The sequence below is a fragment of the Nomia melanderi genome, chromosome 3 (genome assembly GCF_051020985.1).
Source record: "Nomia melanderi isolate GNS246 chromosome 3, iyNomMela1, whole genome shotgun sequence".
NCBI classification, from domain to species: Eukaryota; Metazoa; Arthropoda; class Insecta; order Hymenoptera; family Halictidae; genus Nomia; species Nomia melanderi.
The window spans coordinates 11,164,271-11,185,908 of NC_135001.1; the positions used below are offsets into that span (position 1 = coordinate 11,164,271).

Sequence of the window (21,638 nt, forward strand, 5' to 3'; positions counted from 1 at the left end):
ATAATTTTGAAAAATATGTATATTAATGAATAATTAGCTACCTATACTGATTACAATAATCTACCTTATAAAATCAAAGGGAAAGTTTTTAGTTTGAAATACAACATATAATAATGTGAGTGCCTAATTAACCATCTGATTTTTAGATTGCGTAATTTACTGTTTCAACGCCAGAGAGCGCAACGATACTTGTAAATATATAATATAGGAGGTTTTCGAAATCGTAACACAACCGGGAAGGAATTGAATGTACGTACGTGCAAAAACAAATTGAAATCATGAAATAAATATTTCTAATTCATTTATGAAATAATTGATTTTGGAAATCTTTCTAGAATGTTGCTATTTAAAAAAAGGGGAAATAGTAATTTAGACAATTCTTATTAAATAACACGCACGCTCGATAAATATTCAAATACGACTATCTCAAAAATGAAGTATCGCATGAACAATACTATTCTATATATTTTATTTAAGTTTTCATAGAAAATAATTCTCCTCCCATTTGCATCACGATTTTGCAAATATTCTGTATACGTATTTATATACGATTGAATAAATTCATGTTGTCTGGCGCATCAAATTGTTTACTAGCAAACAATAAGAACCATTTGGCAAAAACAAATTCAATTCAACGTTCATTTTATATGAATAAATTATATTTCCCTTTCATATTACTTATATAAAATTAATTTTTTTATTTCTTTAAATAATAAGGTGTTTTTTTGTTTTTATTAAAAAAGGTATTATTTTTCTTCTGTTCATTCAATGTTTTAAAATACTTTATGACGAATTTATAAATAATAATTATTTATATAATAGGAGTAAAAGCAAGAGAATACTATAATAATAAAATGATTAACAATTTGCAATATTTATGAAGATTCAGGTGTATTTTTTTTATTTTTTACATTACATTATGGACTTTTAAATGAAGAATAGTGGAATGCGAACATCTATGGATATATCTATGCACTTTGATTCGAGTCCATTTTATGCTCGAACAATAGAGTAGAAGAAGCAGATTTATCATCAGTCTTGTAATCGTTACACCTGAACTTATCTTTTTATGTACATGTTTTTGAAGAACAATTTTGTAAGGCAAATTTTCGGGTGCACCGCGTTCGTCTATTCTTAGAATTTCAATAACTCGTGCAATTACCCATTTTTCCTGCGCAGACTGTTTCGTGCACGTAATTCTTTTTTACAAATATATTTATAGACAGAACATCGCTGTTTGGCAAAAGCTGATTTTCATCCAATTTTAAGTACTTTCGGTGTTTATTATTAGAAATTGTTGATATCGTTCCAAGTGACGCGAATAATTAAATTTATTAAAAGAAAAACATGGTACGTCAAGCGAAATAAAATTAGCCAATTCTATGATAACAATCGCAAAGGGTAAAGCTATTACGTTTATATAGGTCATATTTCGAAAAGATGCTTCAACTTCTGAAGGCGAACAAGACCAACGTATCGATGATTATTTAAACAATGTTGACCGACTGTAATCACGATTAAACTTTCAACCGAACTGTCCAGGGTGAACTGCAAGAATCACAAAGTTTCGTTTTTATCAAGATGAAGATGTTATGCGTATATTTTAGTGTTTAAGTCACTGCCTTACAATGTCCTTTCAACGAAAATAAACTTCGTAGAAACTTCCGAAAAATTATGAATAGAAATATTCAACAGGTGGATCTTACAGCACATAAATTGTATTTACACGTGTACTCGTCAAAAAACAATTCATCAATTTACAACAAAACATAATAATCTCTTTGAAAGGACTCGCTATCCCCATCAACTTTATTTATTACTAATCCCGCTAGCTGTCTGTTTAGAAGCTGCCTATGCATTCGCCTAATCTAACCAAAACTGGAGTTTACTTTCTAAAGGTAGATTGCACGTTGCGAGACGAGAGCCGACCGTCTGTTCGCGTTGCTCCGTTGATCATTGCCGTTTCATTTACTCCGCGCGGTAGTGATATCATTTGTCACCAGACGAGACCGCTTGATATGTATTAACATTGCCAGGCAAACGATACCAATTCTCAAGAAAACAGAGAGTTTATCAACGAGCAACGATCAGTGGCATGGAAATGATAAGCGTCAAAATAAGTTAACAACTCCGAACAACGTTCTCCGTTATTAATAGAGATAGCGAATCCCTTCGATAATGATACATATTCTCGCGTAGAGAAACAACGCTTCTCCTTTTCCTTTTCCCTTTCTCTCGCACATCCTTTCTCTCTTTCTCACGCACACATACGCACACACGCGCGCGCACACACATGCACATACTCCCGTTCCCACTCTCACTCTCATATAAAGCGAGATAAACATCATCATTTTTTTGCCTGTTATCTCTAATTCGATCCTCTTAAATTAACGCATAAAACTCGTAACGATTGCACTGTCGACTTCACTAAAGTCATTTTTCGTATTCCACGCAACAAAATGTTACAGTATAAAAAATTACGACAAGTACGGCTTCTCGAGTAATTATCGCTAAACAACCACGCTGGCTCAGCAATAACGCTGATAAAATGTCTTTGTGTTCTCTTTTTCTTTTCTCTTTTTCTTTTCTCTTCCTCTCTCTCTCTCTCTCTCTCTCTCTCTCTCTCTCTCTCTCTCTCTCTCTCTCTCTCTCTCTCTCTCTCTCTCTCTCTCTCTCTCTCTCTCTCTCTCTCTCTCTCTCTCTCTCTCTCCCTCTCTCTCTTTCTCTCTTTCCTTCTCCCTCTCTCTCTCTTTCTCTCACTCTCTGCCTCTCTCTCTCCCCCTCTCTCTTTCTCTCCTCCCCATTCTCTCACTCTTTCTCTCTCACTCTCTCTCTTCTTTCGTTAGCCTTCGCTGCGTGACTGAACACGGCTGTATTTGAAATGGCCATCCCCGTTTTTCATCGTTTCATCCCCATTGAGCATCACACGTCACCGGCGTTGTCGTTATCGATGTCGTTCTGTCGTTCCTTTCCTCGTTTCGAACACGCACGGCGGTCATTGGTAAACACCTATCTCTCTCTCCATGTTCACGCGAATATCTCCGAATTGTCAACATACATAATAATTTATTTTTGTTATATTACAATAAGTCGTTCTACATAGTCGAGATAGAGAGCAGTGATTCCTTCGATTCTTTTTCTTTACAGTCCGGTTGGCACATTGGATGCGCCCGTACAATCGCTGTGTTCGATGAAGGAGAAATGGAGGAGCTGGAGGAACAAGAAGTTCCGTGGACAGGGGGGAATGGGAATTTGGGGGTCGAGATCGGGGACGAAATGAACATGTGGCGAACGAGGGGAGATCACAATTTAGGCGAGCGCTTTTTGGGTGGAATTGGACTTAAAATTAGAGGGACCAATAACAAACCTAATGTGGAACATTGAGCGTTAATTTCGGCATGGAAAGCCGTGATCAAATTACTTGAGATGCGTCACATACCTTGACCAAAAATTGTGAGCGCTTTGCATTCCGTTAACTCTGAAAATATTAAATCATGAAGTGAAGCAACTAATCTGTGTATGTAATAATTTATATGCGATTCTTAAATGCCTTTAATTTTTAAATTCAAGAAATAATTTTTTTTAATATCAGGTTTTTGATGGCCTTGAGAAGCCTCTGTCTTGGTTTGTTTACAGTTAATGTTAACGAAATTTAAATCTGTAATATGTTGATCACTCAAATTCTCGTAATATATTCCAATTGATTCGAATTCATTTTAATTAATCCGATATTTAGGATTTTATAAGATGCGTCTTCACACAGTGGTGACCGGATTTCTAGTTTAGTTAATGGTCAATTTTTTGCTAGATTACTTTGTTAAGAGGTAATTCCAATCGATTTACGGAGCTAGAAAAAGAAAGTAGTACGAGGGTCAAACTTTCATTACCCTCTTCTTTTAACGAATAGTTTCACAGATACAAGAGTTGCGTGACGGTTGACGAGTCAAGACTACTTTTTTCCGCGAGAAGATAATATTCGAACATCTGTTACATAAATTTAAATCACTACCCAAAAAGGTACTTGCAAGCTCCCTCCGCGATTGACACCGATAAAGAAGAGAAACTAACACAAACGAAACGAGCGATGAAGAGACATCGTGGTGAGGGGTTTAGGGGCAGGGAACGGGTACAGAGACACGTCGAGGTGAATACGATATCACTGATATGCATGTGAGGGCTTTGGGCTCGATTTCAGTTACTTAAGTACACGAGTGTCGCGCGCGGGACTACGCCACTAGGACGTCGAACTATACCAGCCGTTCGTCGTCGATTTGTTAGTCGGGTGGTAGATGTGGAACCCGGCGCCTGCCGCTGGATGATGATAGAACTGCGTCTGTTCGGTGAGTCCCGCGGACGCGTACGCCGCGGCAGCATCCAACGCGCTCGGGTGAACGGCAGCTGAATACACTTGTGGTTTCAAAGGCAACGGTTGCGCCGGTTCGTACTGGTGGCGTAACACGGGATCAGTGTAAGCGGACGAGCCCTCGTAGTTACTGATCACGTTCACAGGATGCAGCTGCTGCTGCTGTTGTTGTTGCTGCTGCTGTTGCTGTTGTTGCTGTTGCTGCTTGTCCCGGGGCGAGACCGATGATGGCGGGGTCATCGCGGAATGATAGTCAACCGTATAACCGCCCGCGGTGGAGTAGGAGGATACCAAACTAGTGAAGGCATCTGCGCAACTCGTTCCCGTTGTACCCTTCTGGTTGTGGGTAGCCAGGACGAACTGGTGCTCACCGTAGGTGCTGGACCCCTCTGATCCAGGCGGAGTAGGTAGAGGACCACTAGGCGTAGTGTCTCCGGTGTAGTAAGTTCCGCCTGACGAAGGGGTACGAGTGCTGCCACTGGAAGTGATTCCGTGGACGTTTGCTCGTATCACGCTCTCCCTGTTAGCGTACAGCTGCCGCAATAGGGCAGAGGCCGGCAAAGGGGCAGTGGTTGATTGTTGGGGACTCAGATGTCCTAGGTGATGATGTGCGCCGATCCACTGTATTGTGCTCCTCTGTTGCTGTTGCTTCAACAGCGCGTCCGTGCTGAAGTCCGTGGGCTGATGGAGCGTCGGTGAATGGGATTTGTTCAGGTTTGTGGCCGGAAGATGCTTAGACATCGCTTGCTCCAGATCTTTTACCGAAGTGCCGGTGCTATCCGCGTTGGTCGGCCTGTCCTCCACTCGTCTCGACTTTGGACTGGATGAACAGAGCGCCTGGTCACCACCCGAGATGGAGTGGTTCGAGGGAGCCGGGCTGAGCGCGTGATTTCTCTCGTTGTTTGCCACCTTCGCCGTTGAGTCCTCCTCATCCTCCTCCTCCTCATTCGAGCTGCTATCTTCCTCGTGCAACTTCCGTTTGTGCCCGCGCAATTTTACTACCAGTGTATTGATGTTGCCTACACTGGTCTGGGAGTCCTGCTGCAACTGTGTCATGTTGTCGTGGTGTCTGCTGCCCCGTTTCTCGCTCTCGGACCCGCGGGTGTCCTCCCGATCCTCCGGTGGAGACCTGTGCGAGTGCTCTTGATGCTGGTTTGGTGGCCCGCCACGACTTCTACCTTCTGAAACGTGTTATAACACGTTATAACGTAACGTGAATGTTGGTGGATCAGTTTTCAACTGATGTTTGAAATATTTGTGAGATAGTGTCTTAGTACTGGTATAGTTCTAACAATTTGTTCAGCTGCACATTCTGATGGTGTGGAGAAGGAAAAAAATACACATCGAAATCATCAAATCAAAAACCAGATTAAAGTGTGGATATTGTTCGTATGCTATGTCATTTTTTATTTCATTAAAAATGAAGAATCTGACAAAGAGTATTATTACGTTTATTCACTTACAATTTTTAGTGCTCCTTTTTTTATATTTGTTTAAATTTTGTTCAATTTACAGACACGTGATATACTTCGAAGGAATACAGTGTTCTAGAGGATGCTGATGAAAAAAGATTTCTCATGGATGAAGACTACTAGCAATTGGGAGTTTTATATATTGGTATGCCTACGAAATTTATTAGTGTAAGAAATTTTATTCAAGTATACAGTTCTGAGACGCTTACCTCCCCTGTCGGCATCCGGCGATCCATTTTCTGGATCATTTCCAGCGGCGTCTTCGCGCTTGACACCCATCACACCGTCTTCCAATTGGCAACAATCCATGATTAAATTTTCATATTCACGACCACTGAGAAAGAATAATAATATATTACCATTCTCACCTAACGCCTTAAATTTTAATAAAATCTGTCTAGAAATATACTTTCTTATTCATTATTTGTTTGAATGATCACGTTGTAATAGGGTAATGGGGAGATTAATGTTATGAGAAATTAGTGAATTACCTTATAACATAATTGACACAGATGATATTTTGTTCTTCAGCATTTTTTGTGTTACACACGACAGTGGCACAAGTTTGTAGCCATGTGTATCCTCCGCTTTTGTTCATCAGCCTATAATAATGTGTCAACACTTGCCCCTTGTTGATCACTAAAAACAAATCAATTGAATTCTTTAAAAATCGTGAATTACACTCAACGGTAAAGTATATAGCATTTTCTAGTAATATTTAAAAGATAATAGTATTTAAATTTACAGGAATAAGAGTTAGAAATATTTGAAATTTCATTTTATTGTATTTACCATAAATGTCATGTATATCAAACATTTACCATTATTATTTTTCATTTATTCAAAAGGCGACAGTGATGAGCTTATCAAATTATATATGAGTTTATCAAATTATTACAAAACAAGGCAACTTATTTAAATATCTTAAAGTAGCACTCTTTTTATCTATAGGAATTTAAATTGAAATTAAAGAAAAAGGAATAAACTAATGGAAATACTTACAATCGATATGCGATTTCCGAAGACGATTCGCATCTTCCCCATGGCACAATGTATAAAGATTTTTCCCTGTTAATTCGTCAGCGGTATAATCTAATAATTCAGACACCCTAGGAAGAAAATAATTTTATAGAAATATCATTTGAATTGCAGGAATAAAAATATAAAAATCTTGTTTAAAATAATTAATAGGTACCTAATCTTCGTGATTGAATAAATAAAATAAATCAGTAAAATTGTCATTATTCACTTACTTAGGCTCACAATGTGCTATCCGAAAATCGAAACTGATTCGAGTGACGAACATGTCAGTTTCGAGACGAATTTCGTGCACACTTGGCGGAGGAAGTGCGATTGCCAGTCCAACCATGCCCATCAATGGCGGCGCGGACTTTCTTGTATGGCTAAACGTATACTGTGGTCTCAAACGGCACAGTAACAGTACGACCTGAATGTATAATAGTCAATTAAGATCCTGGGTTTCGTTAATTGAATGTATTTCATTTGTAAAATGTTCTGATCAAGACGAAGAGAAGGGCAAGGAGTTTAGAATTCAGTGCCATTTGAAAGTTTAATAAAAAGAACCTTTTTTTTAATTAGAGAATAGCAAAATTTACCTTTGAAGAATGGATTTATAAAGTATTGTATTAGAATTCTAAGAAATACTAACATTATAAATATAAATATTAACAATGAAAAGTATTCGTTTAAAATTGTTTAAAATTTCTTTGTAATCTTCGTAAAATATAGAAACATATGAGAACAAGAATTGAAACATTTAAACTTAATCTTTTCACTAATTTTTGAATTTTAAAGTAAAAAAGATAAGAAATTAAACCTTCAAATGGGAATATTTTCCTTATTTTAAACGTGTGTAGATTAAATGGAATGTAAAGGTATTAATAGTAAATTTCCACTTTTTAAATTGTTCTAAATTTAGAATAAACTTTATTTTATATTCTTCAGTTAATTTTTGGAAATTATAGAAACCACGTGATTATATAGTCAATATTTACCCTATAACCAGACGATTTAAAATGGCACCCTCTTTTTGTTAACGTAGATTTCATCCGGACGCAAAACGCGCGGTCAAAGCCTTTGTAAAGACCGGTTGCTGATAAGGACATCACCGAGGACACTGTGGTTAAATAAAAAATGTTTACTATAAGTCACAGCATTCGTAAGTCCATAAGTAATTAATTATCTAACTTCAACGAGTACAATACGTATTTCTCTTTATCTTGTACTTTAAGTAACAATATTTTAGATGATTTCGGAGTAACTAATTGCAAGAGAAATTTGATTTCTTAAACTAATAGATTAAAAATATGAAAGGGTAAGAAGGTAATCCAAACTATTAGAAATTAAAGGCGCAAATATTTTCTACTTTTTAATGTTAAGAATATACAAAATATTTGTGTTCTAGAACGTTTTGGGGACTGTTGATGCTCTTTAGCAGTGACCGTTCTGCTTTGAAATAGCTACTAAATGTTATCTTCTTACTGTTTCAACTGTTTTCCTTGTATAATTAATCTATACATACAGTTTATGTGAACACTTTAATAACCTATTAAAAATTTTATCTAAATTACATATATATAAGAAGAAAGTATTACATAAGTATTAGTAGCAATAGTATTATCCAAACGAAAAATCGAAAAATTATCGAACATTGAAACATCTCACAAATTAATATAATTTTCTATTAGCAACTTATGAAATCCAGTGAAAATGTTTCTTCAAGTTGATTCTGCAGACGGTTGCCATTTTTACTTCTCATGTGTCTTCTTGCGTTTCTTATCCAAACAGTTTATTATTCGATGTAACTATCATTATAAAGGATAAGTAGCTATTTTTAACCTCATTTAGAAATAAATACCCTTTGGATAGAGCATTGAATAATTATAATCGCTTATTTGAAATCTAGTGGGGAAGCTGTAAATAATTAGCGCAAATATGAAGAAGTATCAGTGATCAAACTCACTTACTCTACCACGTTACATCTGCATTTTTTTCAAACACTGATTGTCCTTTAAAAATAGTTCGAAAAATATATGTACCTAAATGAATCAAAGATTGTAATTTGAAAAATCAAGGTGCCATAAGATCATATTTTATTTTAAATTGTTTTAAACCTGAGAATACAAATTCCCTTTGAGTCAAATGCTATTATTTAAATTCATTACAATTTGATATTTCTTACAATCGATAGTACTGCCACTTGAAATTCGAAATCTTGTGATGTGTATAATATCCAGATGCCTGATTTATTTTAAATGTTCCACATACATTCAAGCAAAGCTTCTGATTACTAATTACTAATGACCCCCAAGTCAGTAACTTCCTTCATACATATACTTGCTCTTTAATATTTTCCCATCGGAGTTCAAATAAATGATTCAAACATGTTTCATCCGTTACTCTTAAACATCTTGCATTAATTTTTCCTATATCAGTCGGTAATTTCAGCTGAAATGACGTTAGTATAATAAAAAATTTACCGTCGGGATTTGCAGTGGAAGACGAACCATGTTCTTCGGACGCGGCGCTGCTTGGCGACGCCAATCCGGAGCTCGACGAGTGCGGACCGGAAGAACTGCTCGAGGTTAAACCGAGGCCTAATTGTTCGGCGACTTCCGCGTGGTCTTGCTGATGAACATAATCAAAAACGCTTGATCCCGTCATTTCTACCTGAAATTCAAGCATACGCGTCATTTTATTGAAAGGATCAGTAACTCCTGGGGTTTTTGAAGGTGATATTGTTAAAGTTACCGTTTTATAAACTTTAATACATATATTGATAACAATTGTTTGCCTGAAGTTACTGGATTACATACCTTGACCAGATTATACGAAATATTAGACATAATGAATTGCAAAGAATAAATAAATATATATATTATATGTATTGTATTGCGTAAATTATTATGTATATATAATATAACATAAATTGAAGGAATGGGTTATAAAAAATCTAAAACGATTTATTCGTGTATTATTCAGTTTGATACTAAAATTATCGTAAATTTAAAATGTGTATTGAATAACATTACAATATTATATAAAGTAACTTAAAAGGCAATAACTAATGAAAGGATATTCACGATCATTAATGAAATCTGGAATTCTTCTTTTACTGTTACCCCAATTGTTTTAAAACGGTTACGAAAGATAAATCATAAAAGTTAAACATCGTAATTATATGACGAGTCACTTCGAGGTGACTCAATTGAAGTGATTAAGTATACGTGATGTACGTGACTGGAAACAGATTTTATATGACGATTTAATTTAGAGGAAATCTTCGAAGTTTCAGATGGTATCTCGAAAAAATTATTTCTACGTGACTGCCGCGTTTCCTTATTAAAAGTCATCGACGTTGGCTTTTACAGATTAGTGTGATAATCATCCCAAGTGCGCGATAAATCATAGAAGAATTTGTTAACTGATGTCTCGATACGTTTTTACGATAAAGTACTTCAAAGATATTTAAAAAGTCAGCAGAAAAATCGATGTAATTGAGTAATTATCTTTCATAAAGATCAATATTAATTTGAACATTAATTAGGAATGTAAATCGGAATTATCAATAATATTAAAATTATTTTGCGTTTTTCAAATATTACTATGACATTGATAAAAGGAATAAAATAAACTGTATACTCTAACTTTGATGCTTGACATATAACAGATGTCTTTATGATAATCTAAACTTTTCTCCCTGGGATTGAATTGAAAGGAGTTTCTTGTTGAAAGTAACCTTTTCTATCTCAAGTGGAATGTATGTATTTGAATTTTATTCTTCTGAAGACGACAACGTGTTCCTTACATATTTAAATTCCATATAAATTTCATAATCACATGGTTTACGCATGGAAATTAATAAGTAGAATAACTATTCAGCAATGTATATACATTATCCTTTCCATTTTCTTTAACATTTATACATTTTAATGACGTAGCTTCCATTAGTAAATAAATCACAAACTCTACATTTTAAGTGATCATTTAGTAGAACACAGACGAATGAAAAACTTTGTTTAACAGTACCTTTTAAAAAACAGTGGGAACAGAATGCTATTACAACTAAGTTACAACGAAAACCATGCTAAAACAATGTCCCCACTGAAGCAACGTTCCCATCATTCAACAGTGAATTTAAAAAAAGAAAACATTCTCGAACTCTTACCCGTAATTTGATAAATATTGTAAAATAGACTCAGAAGATACTCAGAAATGCAAATTCAGATACTGAATATTTATGTCGGCCTTTAAAATTAACAACGCCTGCATTAGAACGTAGAAGTAGTTTCATTCCGTTTGCAGTCAGACATCCACTTCGTTACCCTACTTTTCAACATGACCTTTCCACTTAAGGTAATTTAAAAATTATACGATATTTCCGTAACAATGATAATCCCTTACACCCAACAAACATTCTCCCCAATAATCTAAAACTAAACAGACCAACTGCATCGCTACGCGCACGTAGGTGGATCTTCCAATTTGAATATCTCGAACGGCTCAAAGACAAGGTATGTAAATCCCGCGAAGTAGATTACCGGCGCAGAGGTGGTACGGTTCCCTCCCGGCGAGCGAAACTCTTAATTCCGACGGAAGTCAATTTCATCAGCGCGGAAACTTTAATTTCAATCGAACTTGCCCGCGGAATAATAAAACCTCCGCGTCGGTAACCGCAGCGGTGTTCCCGGTCTAAGCCGCGGCCCATTAAAAACCGCGCAATTAAAGATCGTCGCGGCGAGGCGTCGCTCGTTCGCAGGGGATTCCTGCAGCGGGGGCAGAAGGACGGTTCTAAAACGAGCGTGTCTCTTTTCTGTCGATGGAAAACGCCTACGCCTCGATTTCCATGTCGGAACGGTCTCGCGTTCCGGTAGCCGGTTCTGGGCACGTAGGAGAACACCACCAACGGAACGCAGGGGCTGCCGGCGGCCATGTTTGTGGCAACGTCGGCGCCGGTTTCCCGAATCCCCGAAACACCCTATTGATTGCTCCACGAGTCTCGCAGAACCGAGCTGGTACACCGGTCACCTCCCGTACACCTCCTGTTCCTCCCGCTATCGCGTCCCTCAGCGCGTCTTTCTCGCTCTCCGTCTATCCCCCTCTGTTGCCCTCGGCTCCCGGTTGCCCCCCTCTTCTCGCTCTCTCTCTCTCTCTCTCTCTCTCTTTTCTCCATCTACCTTCACGGACGGCATTAGGAATGGCGAACACGCCGCCGTGCAGAGGCTACGTGAGCCGCATGCGACCACCCCCGCCCCCAACCACCCATCCTTCCCTCGTCTATGTCATGCTTGGTGCCAGCCAGTATGGCCGCCAACTCATACAACCTTCTCCTCTTTTCCTCCCTTGACCTCGCTCGTCCTTATTCATCTCTCTCCCGACCAGCCACGCTTCTTCTCTCCCTTCTCTTCGCGCCTCTTCCTTCCCTTCTTCATTCCCTTCCTCTTCTGGTCGCTCCCGGTTCCCGTTCGCCGACTGTCACCCACTCTCCACCCTTCTTCTCAGCGGTCTCCCTTCTTCCCTGGTTCGCTCGGCTTCTCCTTTTTCCACCGAGCCGCCTTCCCTTGCCACTATCTTTGCCCTTCCGGCTCGCATACGTGCCAGCTTCGCGTGCATGCTTGTGTCTTATATGTCTTCCGCTTCATTTCACCTGCTCCCCGCCGCTCACCGGTCGCCTATCTCTGCTCCCGGTCCCGGTACCACCTCTACCGTCCATCCCCTACACCCTGCCCTCCCGCATTGGACCGACCTTCCATCAACATCCCCGCGAACGAGTCACGCTTGCAACGACGCCTCGACCGAAACCCGATCCTGCGGCAGCAGGCTGTACACACTCACCTGTGAGAGTCCAAGGTAAATCGAGACGGTCTCGGATATGTACAGGAACCGTCCATCAGCGGCGACCGCTATCGCGAAGCCGTCCAACGACTGAAACGAAAAATATTGGAGCAATCGCGTTACTATGGCTGTGCGTTACTCTTTTCCGAGACCAACGCGCCTCCGGCCATGCATCGTTCTTTGGGGTCTCTTGTCTACTACTAGGCGGCACTGTTGTTTCCCGGACGTTGCCACTGTAGCGAATTTTTATGAAAATCCTGGTGCTCAGGTTTGCAGGAGAAATTTTTGATTTGTAAGTCTAAGATTAATGATTTAACGTCTTAACGGTGTAGCTGATGTGCTTGTACCAGTACAGGCACGGTGGATTTAGCCCTTGTTTTATGATAACGTGACGAGCTCGTTGATTTATTTAACCAGTTCTTTTTTGTAAGGATTATACGAGGGTTAAGGCATTAATTAATTAATTCAAATTTAAATTAGGCTATTTAATGTTATAGCAGTAATAATCGCTTTATTAATAAATGTAAAGCAAAAATGTTTAGTATTCTCAATGTGTATGGTTACAATAAGGGTTATAAATTAAATATTATATTTTTGACGTTAAAACATTCAAGTGTCATTTTGTTAGAATCATTGCATAATAAAAATGTCTAATAATTTACCTTAAAATTGAAAATACTAATTCTGATCACGATTTTGTGAAAATTCGCTACATTGTGTTGTTTAGGATCTTCGGTAAAATTAATTCTATTGTTCACTGTTTTCGAATTATTCTAGTTTGACCGTTTTTTTCAATCTTATAGAATTAGATGGTATTTCATTTGTATTGCTGCAAAGTTTTCTCGCGAGTAAGGTATCGTGTAATAGCCGAGGGAATTCCAAGCAACGGGGAAACGAAATTCTTAATTGAATCAATTTATTATCAGAGCTTTTTCAACCGAGAAAATTTCGCACTTGCCGTCTACTTTTTCAATGAATTGATAGTTTTAATTCTAAATAAAGAAATATTTTTTTAAGTAAACTGTTATTGCACTTAACTTTTTAATAAGTACAATGTTCTTATAAATACATTTCAAAATTTCTTGCAGAATAAGTAAGTATTCGTACATTTATTAATTGTTTTCATGAATAGAAACGGTACAGTGAGATCTTTCTAAGGTTAAGAGAACTAAACCTTCTAATTTAATTATACAATACTATTCGAGTACAAATGATTAATGTGCATTGAATTCGATATTTTTGATGTGATTGAACATAAAATTATATACTTACTTGAAGTATATGAGTGCCTTGATGCACCTCGAAGTGGTCCACAGCGGCGGATGCTGCAGACCTTACTCGATTTGCACCTGAAATCATATAAATTACATAAATTTAATAAAGTATATTATGTTTACACCATTACTGCACACAAATATTTAATCCAGACGCGATAGTGTGTCTCCTACAGTTAAAACTGAAAATAAAATTCTTTAAAGCCTGTACGCTGACTGTTACTTGCTTTTTGCCTTCTTTCCGTTGAAATTAATACAAATTATTTACTCGTTTAAAAAATGAGAAGACGGTCTAAAACGATATCCGGTATATTCAAAAGCATATATCTGTTCAAGCATTGTCTTCTATCAGATACTTCTACACAAATTCTTTATTGTTAATAATAATATCGTTGGTAATAATGTCATAATTTTTGCAATAGTGTCATTCATCAACAATTGAAGCCATGAATTGCAAGACAGCACAAGTCATTCATTATCTGTTTTGTTGATTCTTATTGCAAGTATTGGCTACACACATACATCTGCGTTACGTGTACATTTGTAATGTTATTAACACTAGATTTACGGAACGAGTCAATTTGACTCATATTGAATTTTATAAACATTATTTAGTAAATGGTGGGTCGAGTTTGATTGATGCAATTACATAAAGAAGTATTCTAATTATATACTTTTAAACTTTTCATTTCCAAGATCTAAATCGACGAATATCAATATTTCTAAGAATGATAGAACAAAATTTACTTATCATTATACTGCAGTTTTTGTGCACCTATAACATACATAACTTATTATATCCTAAAGTAAGGACACACCTTTTTTTTGTCCATTCCTGCCTTATGCCATATAAAAATAAAATATGTCAGCGAAGTTCAGTTAGAAACGTATTTAACTGACTTTGTCTCGAAGATACCAATTGTTGTTAGCAAAACATTAGAGCTCAACAAACTTCACGATATTGAATAGATAAAAAAATAGAATATTTACTGTAAGATTCATGTTGAAGAATGTACTAGATTTTTCAAAAAATAATCCACCATTCACTTCCATAAATTGGTCGCATCATTTAAATTCCAACCACGTTCTCCTATTTTTCTTTTCAAAAAGTGGCAGTGGATGTTGGAAATTCAAGACGAACATTGCTGAAATATGCAGACTTTTAACGTCCATAATAAACCAGAATCCATAGTAGAAAAACAACAATATATTACTCAAGAGAAGACCCAATAACATTGTTTAAGCATGCATAATTTAGAAATGAAGAATTACAATATTCAAATCTACAAACAATATTAAATCCTTAACAACCATACTCTTGATATATATGGATACAACGGATTGGCAAAAGTCAGTGCTGAACTGTATTAATTTATTTAGAGTCGTGAAAATGATATATTTCTTCTGTATAGAGTAAATACTTTTACATCACTCACATTTCATGAATAATGCCTATACTATAATACAAAAAATTGTGTTACGTTGCAACCTTTCAAATATGAACGTCAAAGTTTCAACATTTCTCCATCTTATTTCTATCATGCACCGGAAAAATGGCGCATAATTTTACACGGGTCGATAATATATTGTATTTACATATTGTTATAAGAATGCATTAAGAAATTATAACATTTAATATTTATTCTTAGAGCTCATTACTTTCATGGAATTTAATTTTAAAAATCTCTGATAATGCTCGCAATGAAATCAAGTAATGAAGTGTATACTCGTCTAACGCAGGCCAAATGCACCTATAATATATTCTAACGAAAAGCTACAACAAAACGAGGAATTACAGGTTTATTTGAAAAAATAAATAAGTAATGATAATTTAACGTCCAAAGAATTAGTATCATTTTGATTTTAAGATAACGTTTATACTCGTGGAGAGCAGTGAACTGGTTAATCGACTTGGCCAACAAATAACTGAAACATCCATTGCCCCGAACGCAGCCAAGAAATGATCGTTTCGCAACGTTCGCAGGAATCTTCCATCGTGTCGCCCTAATGGCGACCATGATGTCGTTGCGGACGACCAAAGAATTCCGCGTTTCACAGAACAGCGTTCCCGGGAAGGGAAGAGGCCGATCGGTAAAAGTTTAATCGGTATTCACGCACCGTGCCCAACCGAAACGAACTACGGTGTCGTTCGCAAGAGGAAACGCGCGCGTCCGACAGGCGAAAGTCCGACCGGATTATTCGGGGATCCGGGACCGCGCGGCCGAAATATCAGAATTAACTTGTTGACCGAACGACGAAAGGTGGGCAGGCAGGCAGAGGCAGCCTGGCTCATCAATCCGGCGAGTTAGCCCGACACTTCGGCTCGTTTCTACGTGGGGCTTACCAGATTAAGCGGTTCGCGTCGAGTTTGATCGAGTCTTCTAAGTCTTTCATTACGGTAGTCGGGCGAGGGTGGGTTTATTATTACGGTAAGAAGACGGCCTTTCTTGTTTGTTAAACGAGGGGAGAGAAAGAAGACGCGAAGGGGTGATCGGGGGCACGGTCAGCAGGCTATCTCTCGGGGTGAACAGTGTGACTCACTTGGCCGGTCAGAATAAACTGAAGACAGCCCCCCCGATCATTGGCCGTCAATCAATTCCGACCGTCCCGTCTTTATTAACTCTTTGCCGACCTGTCAGTTTGAATTTTGGACCGGTTGCTTTGTGTTTGACAGAGCAATGAGTGTCTATTTCTTAACTTTGGCTTAGGAATCAAGTGTTTTATTCAGATGATAAGCTGATATTTTATTAATGCAGAGACTGCACGGTCTACTTTCGTAAAATGTAAACTACTATTTCATATTAAACGTATCATATTTATTATTTAATTATCGTGTAATATCATTTCTAGTAAACGTTTGCATTGATATACCCACTTATTTCCAGAAAATATTATTAAATACAGTTGTACTTTTCAAATCAATGTTTTCCTTCTATTCCTCTAGGGTCATGTATTATTTAAGGATTTTATTTCACCGTTACGAAAAAAGAAGAAATATGTGTCTCAGTGGAAACCATAAAAATTAATTTCGGGAAAAAGCGAAGCTACCGGTATTATTGTTTTTCCGCCGGTTGTCGCAATATTTTGATAAATAACTAAGGGGACGTTTTACCGAAATGCCTAGGACCGTAGCCGGTGGATATTTCCTTGGGGAAGGTGGAAAAATATCTGTGCCATTGCCGCGATCAATTTAGGAAAGATCGAACGTGCTAATGTGTCTTCCGATCTGTCTCGAACAGAGTATTCTATTTTCTAATATTTTTTTTACATTATTTTCTTTTTTCTATAATTAATTTCACTATCTCAATTTTAATTCATGATCTTGCTATCGATATTAAAACATTCATATTTTCTACACAATTGATAATAGTTACATAAACATTTGTCAAATTCTGTCATGAAAATTGAAAACATTTAGATGGTAATATAAATGTAATGAACCCTTTGTCAATTTTATTAAGTATAATTGCATGTATATTCCACTGTGATTCATCAAAGGTTTCCAAACTTTATACATGTAAAATTTAGTATTTTAGGAGTTTAGTTACAAGTAAAGTATATAAAATGCAGTGTTATTTAAAAAAATAAAATAGCTAATTTATCTGGAATGAAAAATATATTTATTTATATTAAAGTATTCACTTGATATTAGTTTAGAATGAAAATTCGTTCTAAAGTTATCTTATAGAGAGGACAGGGGATACAAAATGAGAAAGCATAGCGACAGAATTGCGATAAGAAATATGAAAAATCAATTAAAAATTACGTGAGCCATTCCGCGCAATCTAGTGCCCCTAAAGACGCACTGTTTGGAAGCCATTCCGCCGTTTCCGGTTGCTTTGCCAATTTCCATGCGACTTCGGCGGAAACGGCGGACGCTGGGGGCGAGTTAGTAAGTGAAATTACCATTTGAAGGTCCCTTCACTTCCGTATAATTGTTTCGCGTGGGAGATTGTTATGGTATTCTGCATTATTTTATTACTGCAATGAGAACTAACAGTAATTTGCATTAAGATTCTCTCTATTAGAACTAATTTACTCGATTCAAATAAGCACGGGGTAACGAAATGAACGTAATCAAATAAATCTACTATTTTCAGAATTTTAAATATTTAAATAATAATTAATAAACGATTAATAGGTCAATCCTTACTGTGACGTAATCTTAATTATTAATAATGCTTTTGGTACATTTTTAACACTAAGAAAACCACAAAATTATCAAGTAATATTTTCGAATAACTTTCGATGGTATAACTGTTATTCATAATCTTCTACGTATACAATAAATTAAAAGGGTATCTATCAGAACATTCAGATTTTGTTTATATTATTGCATTAAACAAGAGAAAATTCATAGAACGTATTAAAAAATATATAGACAATATTCATGTATCGATGATCATCATACTAACCGAACATTCGTAAATGACACGTTACAAAAAAAATATTATCCACTGAGGTTACATTATCACCCACAAAGAAAGACCCATTTTCGTTATAGAAATATTTACATTATGAATCGTTCGAAATTGTATCAGTTCGAATATTCAAGAATATCTCTACAATAGAAACAACTGCCAATAACGTTGCACCAATCGAAATTTGTACTCCGATACCATTACTTCTTTCCAGAACTTCAAACTGTTTATATACATTTAATAAATATCATACTCCAACCCTCAATCTCCGACTCTTCAAACGAAAAATCGAAACGAAGGAGTCGGGGTAGGGGGAAGAAAGCCGAACAGAATACAACGTCAGTTCCCGTCAAGAGCACCGCGAAGAAAAATAAATCAACCGACGTGTCTGGAAATCTTTAACGCATTTTACTTCGTTAAGTCGAGAGGTCTCGTTCCGCTTGTGGTACTGACATGCGGCGAGGGTGAGTCCGCCGGTGCTGGATTCAGTTTGACGAGGAGCTGCGGCGGCGATGTGCGGACGGTGCCTAACTCAATTTCGTTAGTTTAGTTACATTGGCGGTTGGTAACGCGAGGCCCAACGCAGGGGTTGCTGTGATTAGATTTCCATGTAGGTAGTGGTACGGTGCAGCCACCTAAGCCTTTATGTATGCCGCTTTATATGTATGCGCCGAATCCTCTCTGTATCTCCATGTCTCGGTCTCTACGGCTCCCTCGGTCGCTCCTCTTTACCCTAACTCACCAGCCGCGCGCCACGACAAATATTAACTCAACCAAACCACCCTCGATTCCAAAAGTAGTGCCGATGAATAAGTGAATTCACCCAAGGATGCCTTATTTTCGCTCCTCTCGATTGTAAGATCGTGGGACCTAAGATTTCCGTTGGCCGCAGTCCTCCGGTGAGCGCACTTTATTGCAGAGGGTGAGGGGGTTGGGATTGCAGCTATTTTTTGGAGCTATAGGGGGAGTAGGTTTAGTAAATGATGATTTTGGGAATCGAATGTTTGATATGTTTTGGTCTAGTTAGACATTATTTTCTGGGATTTTCTTTATTATTTGAATATGTGTTAGTGTAGGAAATTTAACGATTGTTTTTATATTTATCTATTACGAAATATTTATCGTTGCGAGACTAATAGTAACTGGTATTTTTAATCGAACAATCTTATTCTTGTTTTATGATACTTTGAAGTTTGCGATGGAACTTGTGATGTTGGAAGTATCCATTGCGCCTCTATCAAATTTAATGTTTCGATAAGTATATACACGATTCATATTTATTTTACTTGTAATAAAGTAAACTCCGAGCTACGCATTGTTGTTCAGATATGCCCTTTACCAATTCCGGTATACCAATAATATAGCGAACATAAACGATAGAGTACTAAGTTGCACAAATATATGATAAAGATGATCAGTTCTACATCTGTGATACGATTTCTAAAATCGAGTTAACACATTGACGTCGGGGCATGTTTCTACATGTATAATCATTGATCGTAGTAATAACAATCTTTACAAAAGTGATGAATGCATTCTTTTGTTACACGTCCACTTTCCTGATTTCAGTTGCTGATTGTACGTAAACGTTACCAAACAATTTAGTAAACAACTGATTTACTGTAATGATATAAATTAGCTACGTACGATACGAACGTGTTAAACTGGATAAACAAAGTAACATATTTGCAACTAATATTACCAGAAAGGACTGCATATGATCGATACCGGATTCCTGTACATACCTAATTCAGTTATTTTCGTAGGAGAATTCTGGTGTTCCTCGAGGGCGCACGAGGCTTCCAATGTTTCAGTGGCCGCCGGTCAAGACAGAGAGGATGATCTCGTCTGTTTGATCGCCGCCTCTGATTTTCGTTAAATGAACCACGAAAATGAAGAAAGCCAATGGCGATGGTATCGCTCGATCATAGCCGACAATTCTCTATTACTATGTATCTGGGAATCTCGTGCCGGCTGCGTGGTCACCCGAGTTATAAAGGGTATCGCGAGGCTCGATCTATTGCCGGGTTGCTTACGCGAATTCTTAAGAACGTTGCCGGACAACCATTGTTCAGTTAATTCGATACCGGTGTACCGTGAATTCCCATTGAAATTCAGAGGCCACCCTTCGTATCTCGATGAATCAACGATACGGCTGATTCAGGGCGTTTGTTTCCATCGTTTCGCTATTAAATTGCAACACTCTGGAAATTGCTTTGCCCTTTCTCTTTCTATTAAATTACCTCGCGCACACTCTGGTAGTTTGATCGTTTTATTGGAATAAAGTTGACCGGCCTTGTTGCTATGATTTCAACCCTTTCAGACCCGATTTTTATATAGAATTATGGCCACTCATCTAACAACAATGGACCAGCATTAAATGCATCGTCAATGACGACATTATTTCGAATAAAATAGTGATACTGTTATTCTACAAAAGAATATTTTATTAAATTCGAAATAAAGTAAAAGTTTTATTGCATTCCGCTGAAAGTTGAATTTTATTATACTTAGCATTCCACATTTTATCTCTGACTTCTTTTAAGAAGAAAATCATTTTTATCAAATACTTCCTTTGTGGTATAATTAACTTATCATTTACATTGAGACTCTACTTAATATCATAGTTTTATTTCAATATCACAGAAGTAGTTATTTTTATTTGAACGATATTCGAAGAAAACATTTAATTTTCCAATTGAAACATCCGAGGCAAGGAAGGTGTAAAATAAATGTAGATACTGCAAGTAGGACAGTTCAATTGTAAAGTAATTGAATTTTCCTTATAGGCTGACATTAAATTTCAGAAGTTTCAACAATTTGTTGTCATCCCAAAGAAAACATTGTTTCGAACTGCACCCGTTTAATTCGCATGCTAGTTATCAAGCTATTTGCGATGCGTGTTAATGACAGTTTCGTTTTACAATAAACTTGACTTTCTCTGATGCTTTCACCCTGGCGACACGTTCCGCCACGCGAACACGGTCGTCGATCTTCAACAGCAATTCGACTCCCCTGTCGGGGTTAAATACTGATCCATCAGCAGATATCACAAGCAGATACATTTTCTAATAAACAGGGGTCCAATCATCTGTTCAGTTTCCACGTTGCTACAACTATAGAAGGGGGATTTGCCAACCCAAAGCTTTTTTTATTCAGCTCAGACTTTCAAACATCGATTTCCGTCGATTAATAACATTTTCGACTTCAACTTTACTTGTTTCCTTACGTTTACTTTTCAAGGAAATAATTG

At 37.1% G+C, this 21,638-nt stretch overlaps 1 protein-coding gene across 4 annotated transcripts in view; it reads right to left on the bottom strand.

The window, feature by feature from the left end:
- Window positions 1-2,634: 2,634 nt before the first annotated feature.
- LOC116431763 (protein trachealess) overlaps window positions 2,635-21,638 on the bottom strand; it is a 231,128-nt gene continuing 212,124 nt past the window's right edge. For all 4 annotated transcript variants that reach the window (XM_076365510.1, XM_076365509.1, XM_031987634.2 and 1 more), the window contains 9 exons: window positions 13,963-14,039; window positions 12,691-12,780; window positions 9,336-9,525; window positions 7,851-7,972; window positions 7,089-7,282; window positions 6,838-6,944; window positions 6,327-6,474; window positions 6,045-6,169; window positions 2,635-5,544 (listed from right to left, as the gene is read on the bottom strand). In XM_076365510.1, the coding sequence (XP_076221625.1) occupies window positions 4,235-5,544; window positions 6,045-6,169; window positions 6,327-6,474; window positions 6,838-6,944; window positions 7,089-7,282; window positions 7,851-7,972; window positions 9,336-9,525; window positions 12,691-12,780; window positions 13,963-14,039 (2,363 nt within the window). In that variant the 3' untranslated portion in view covers window positions 2,635-4,234. The remainder of the gene's footprint in view (window positions 5,545-6,044; window positions 6,170-6,326; window positions 6,475-6,837; window positions 6,945-7,088; window positions 7,283-7,850; window positions 7,973-9,335; window positions 9,526-12,690; window positions 12,781-13,962; window positions 14,040-21,638) is intronic.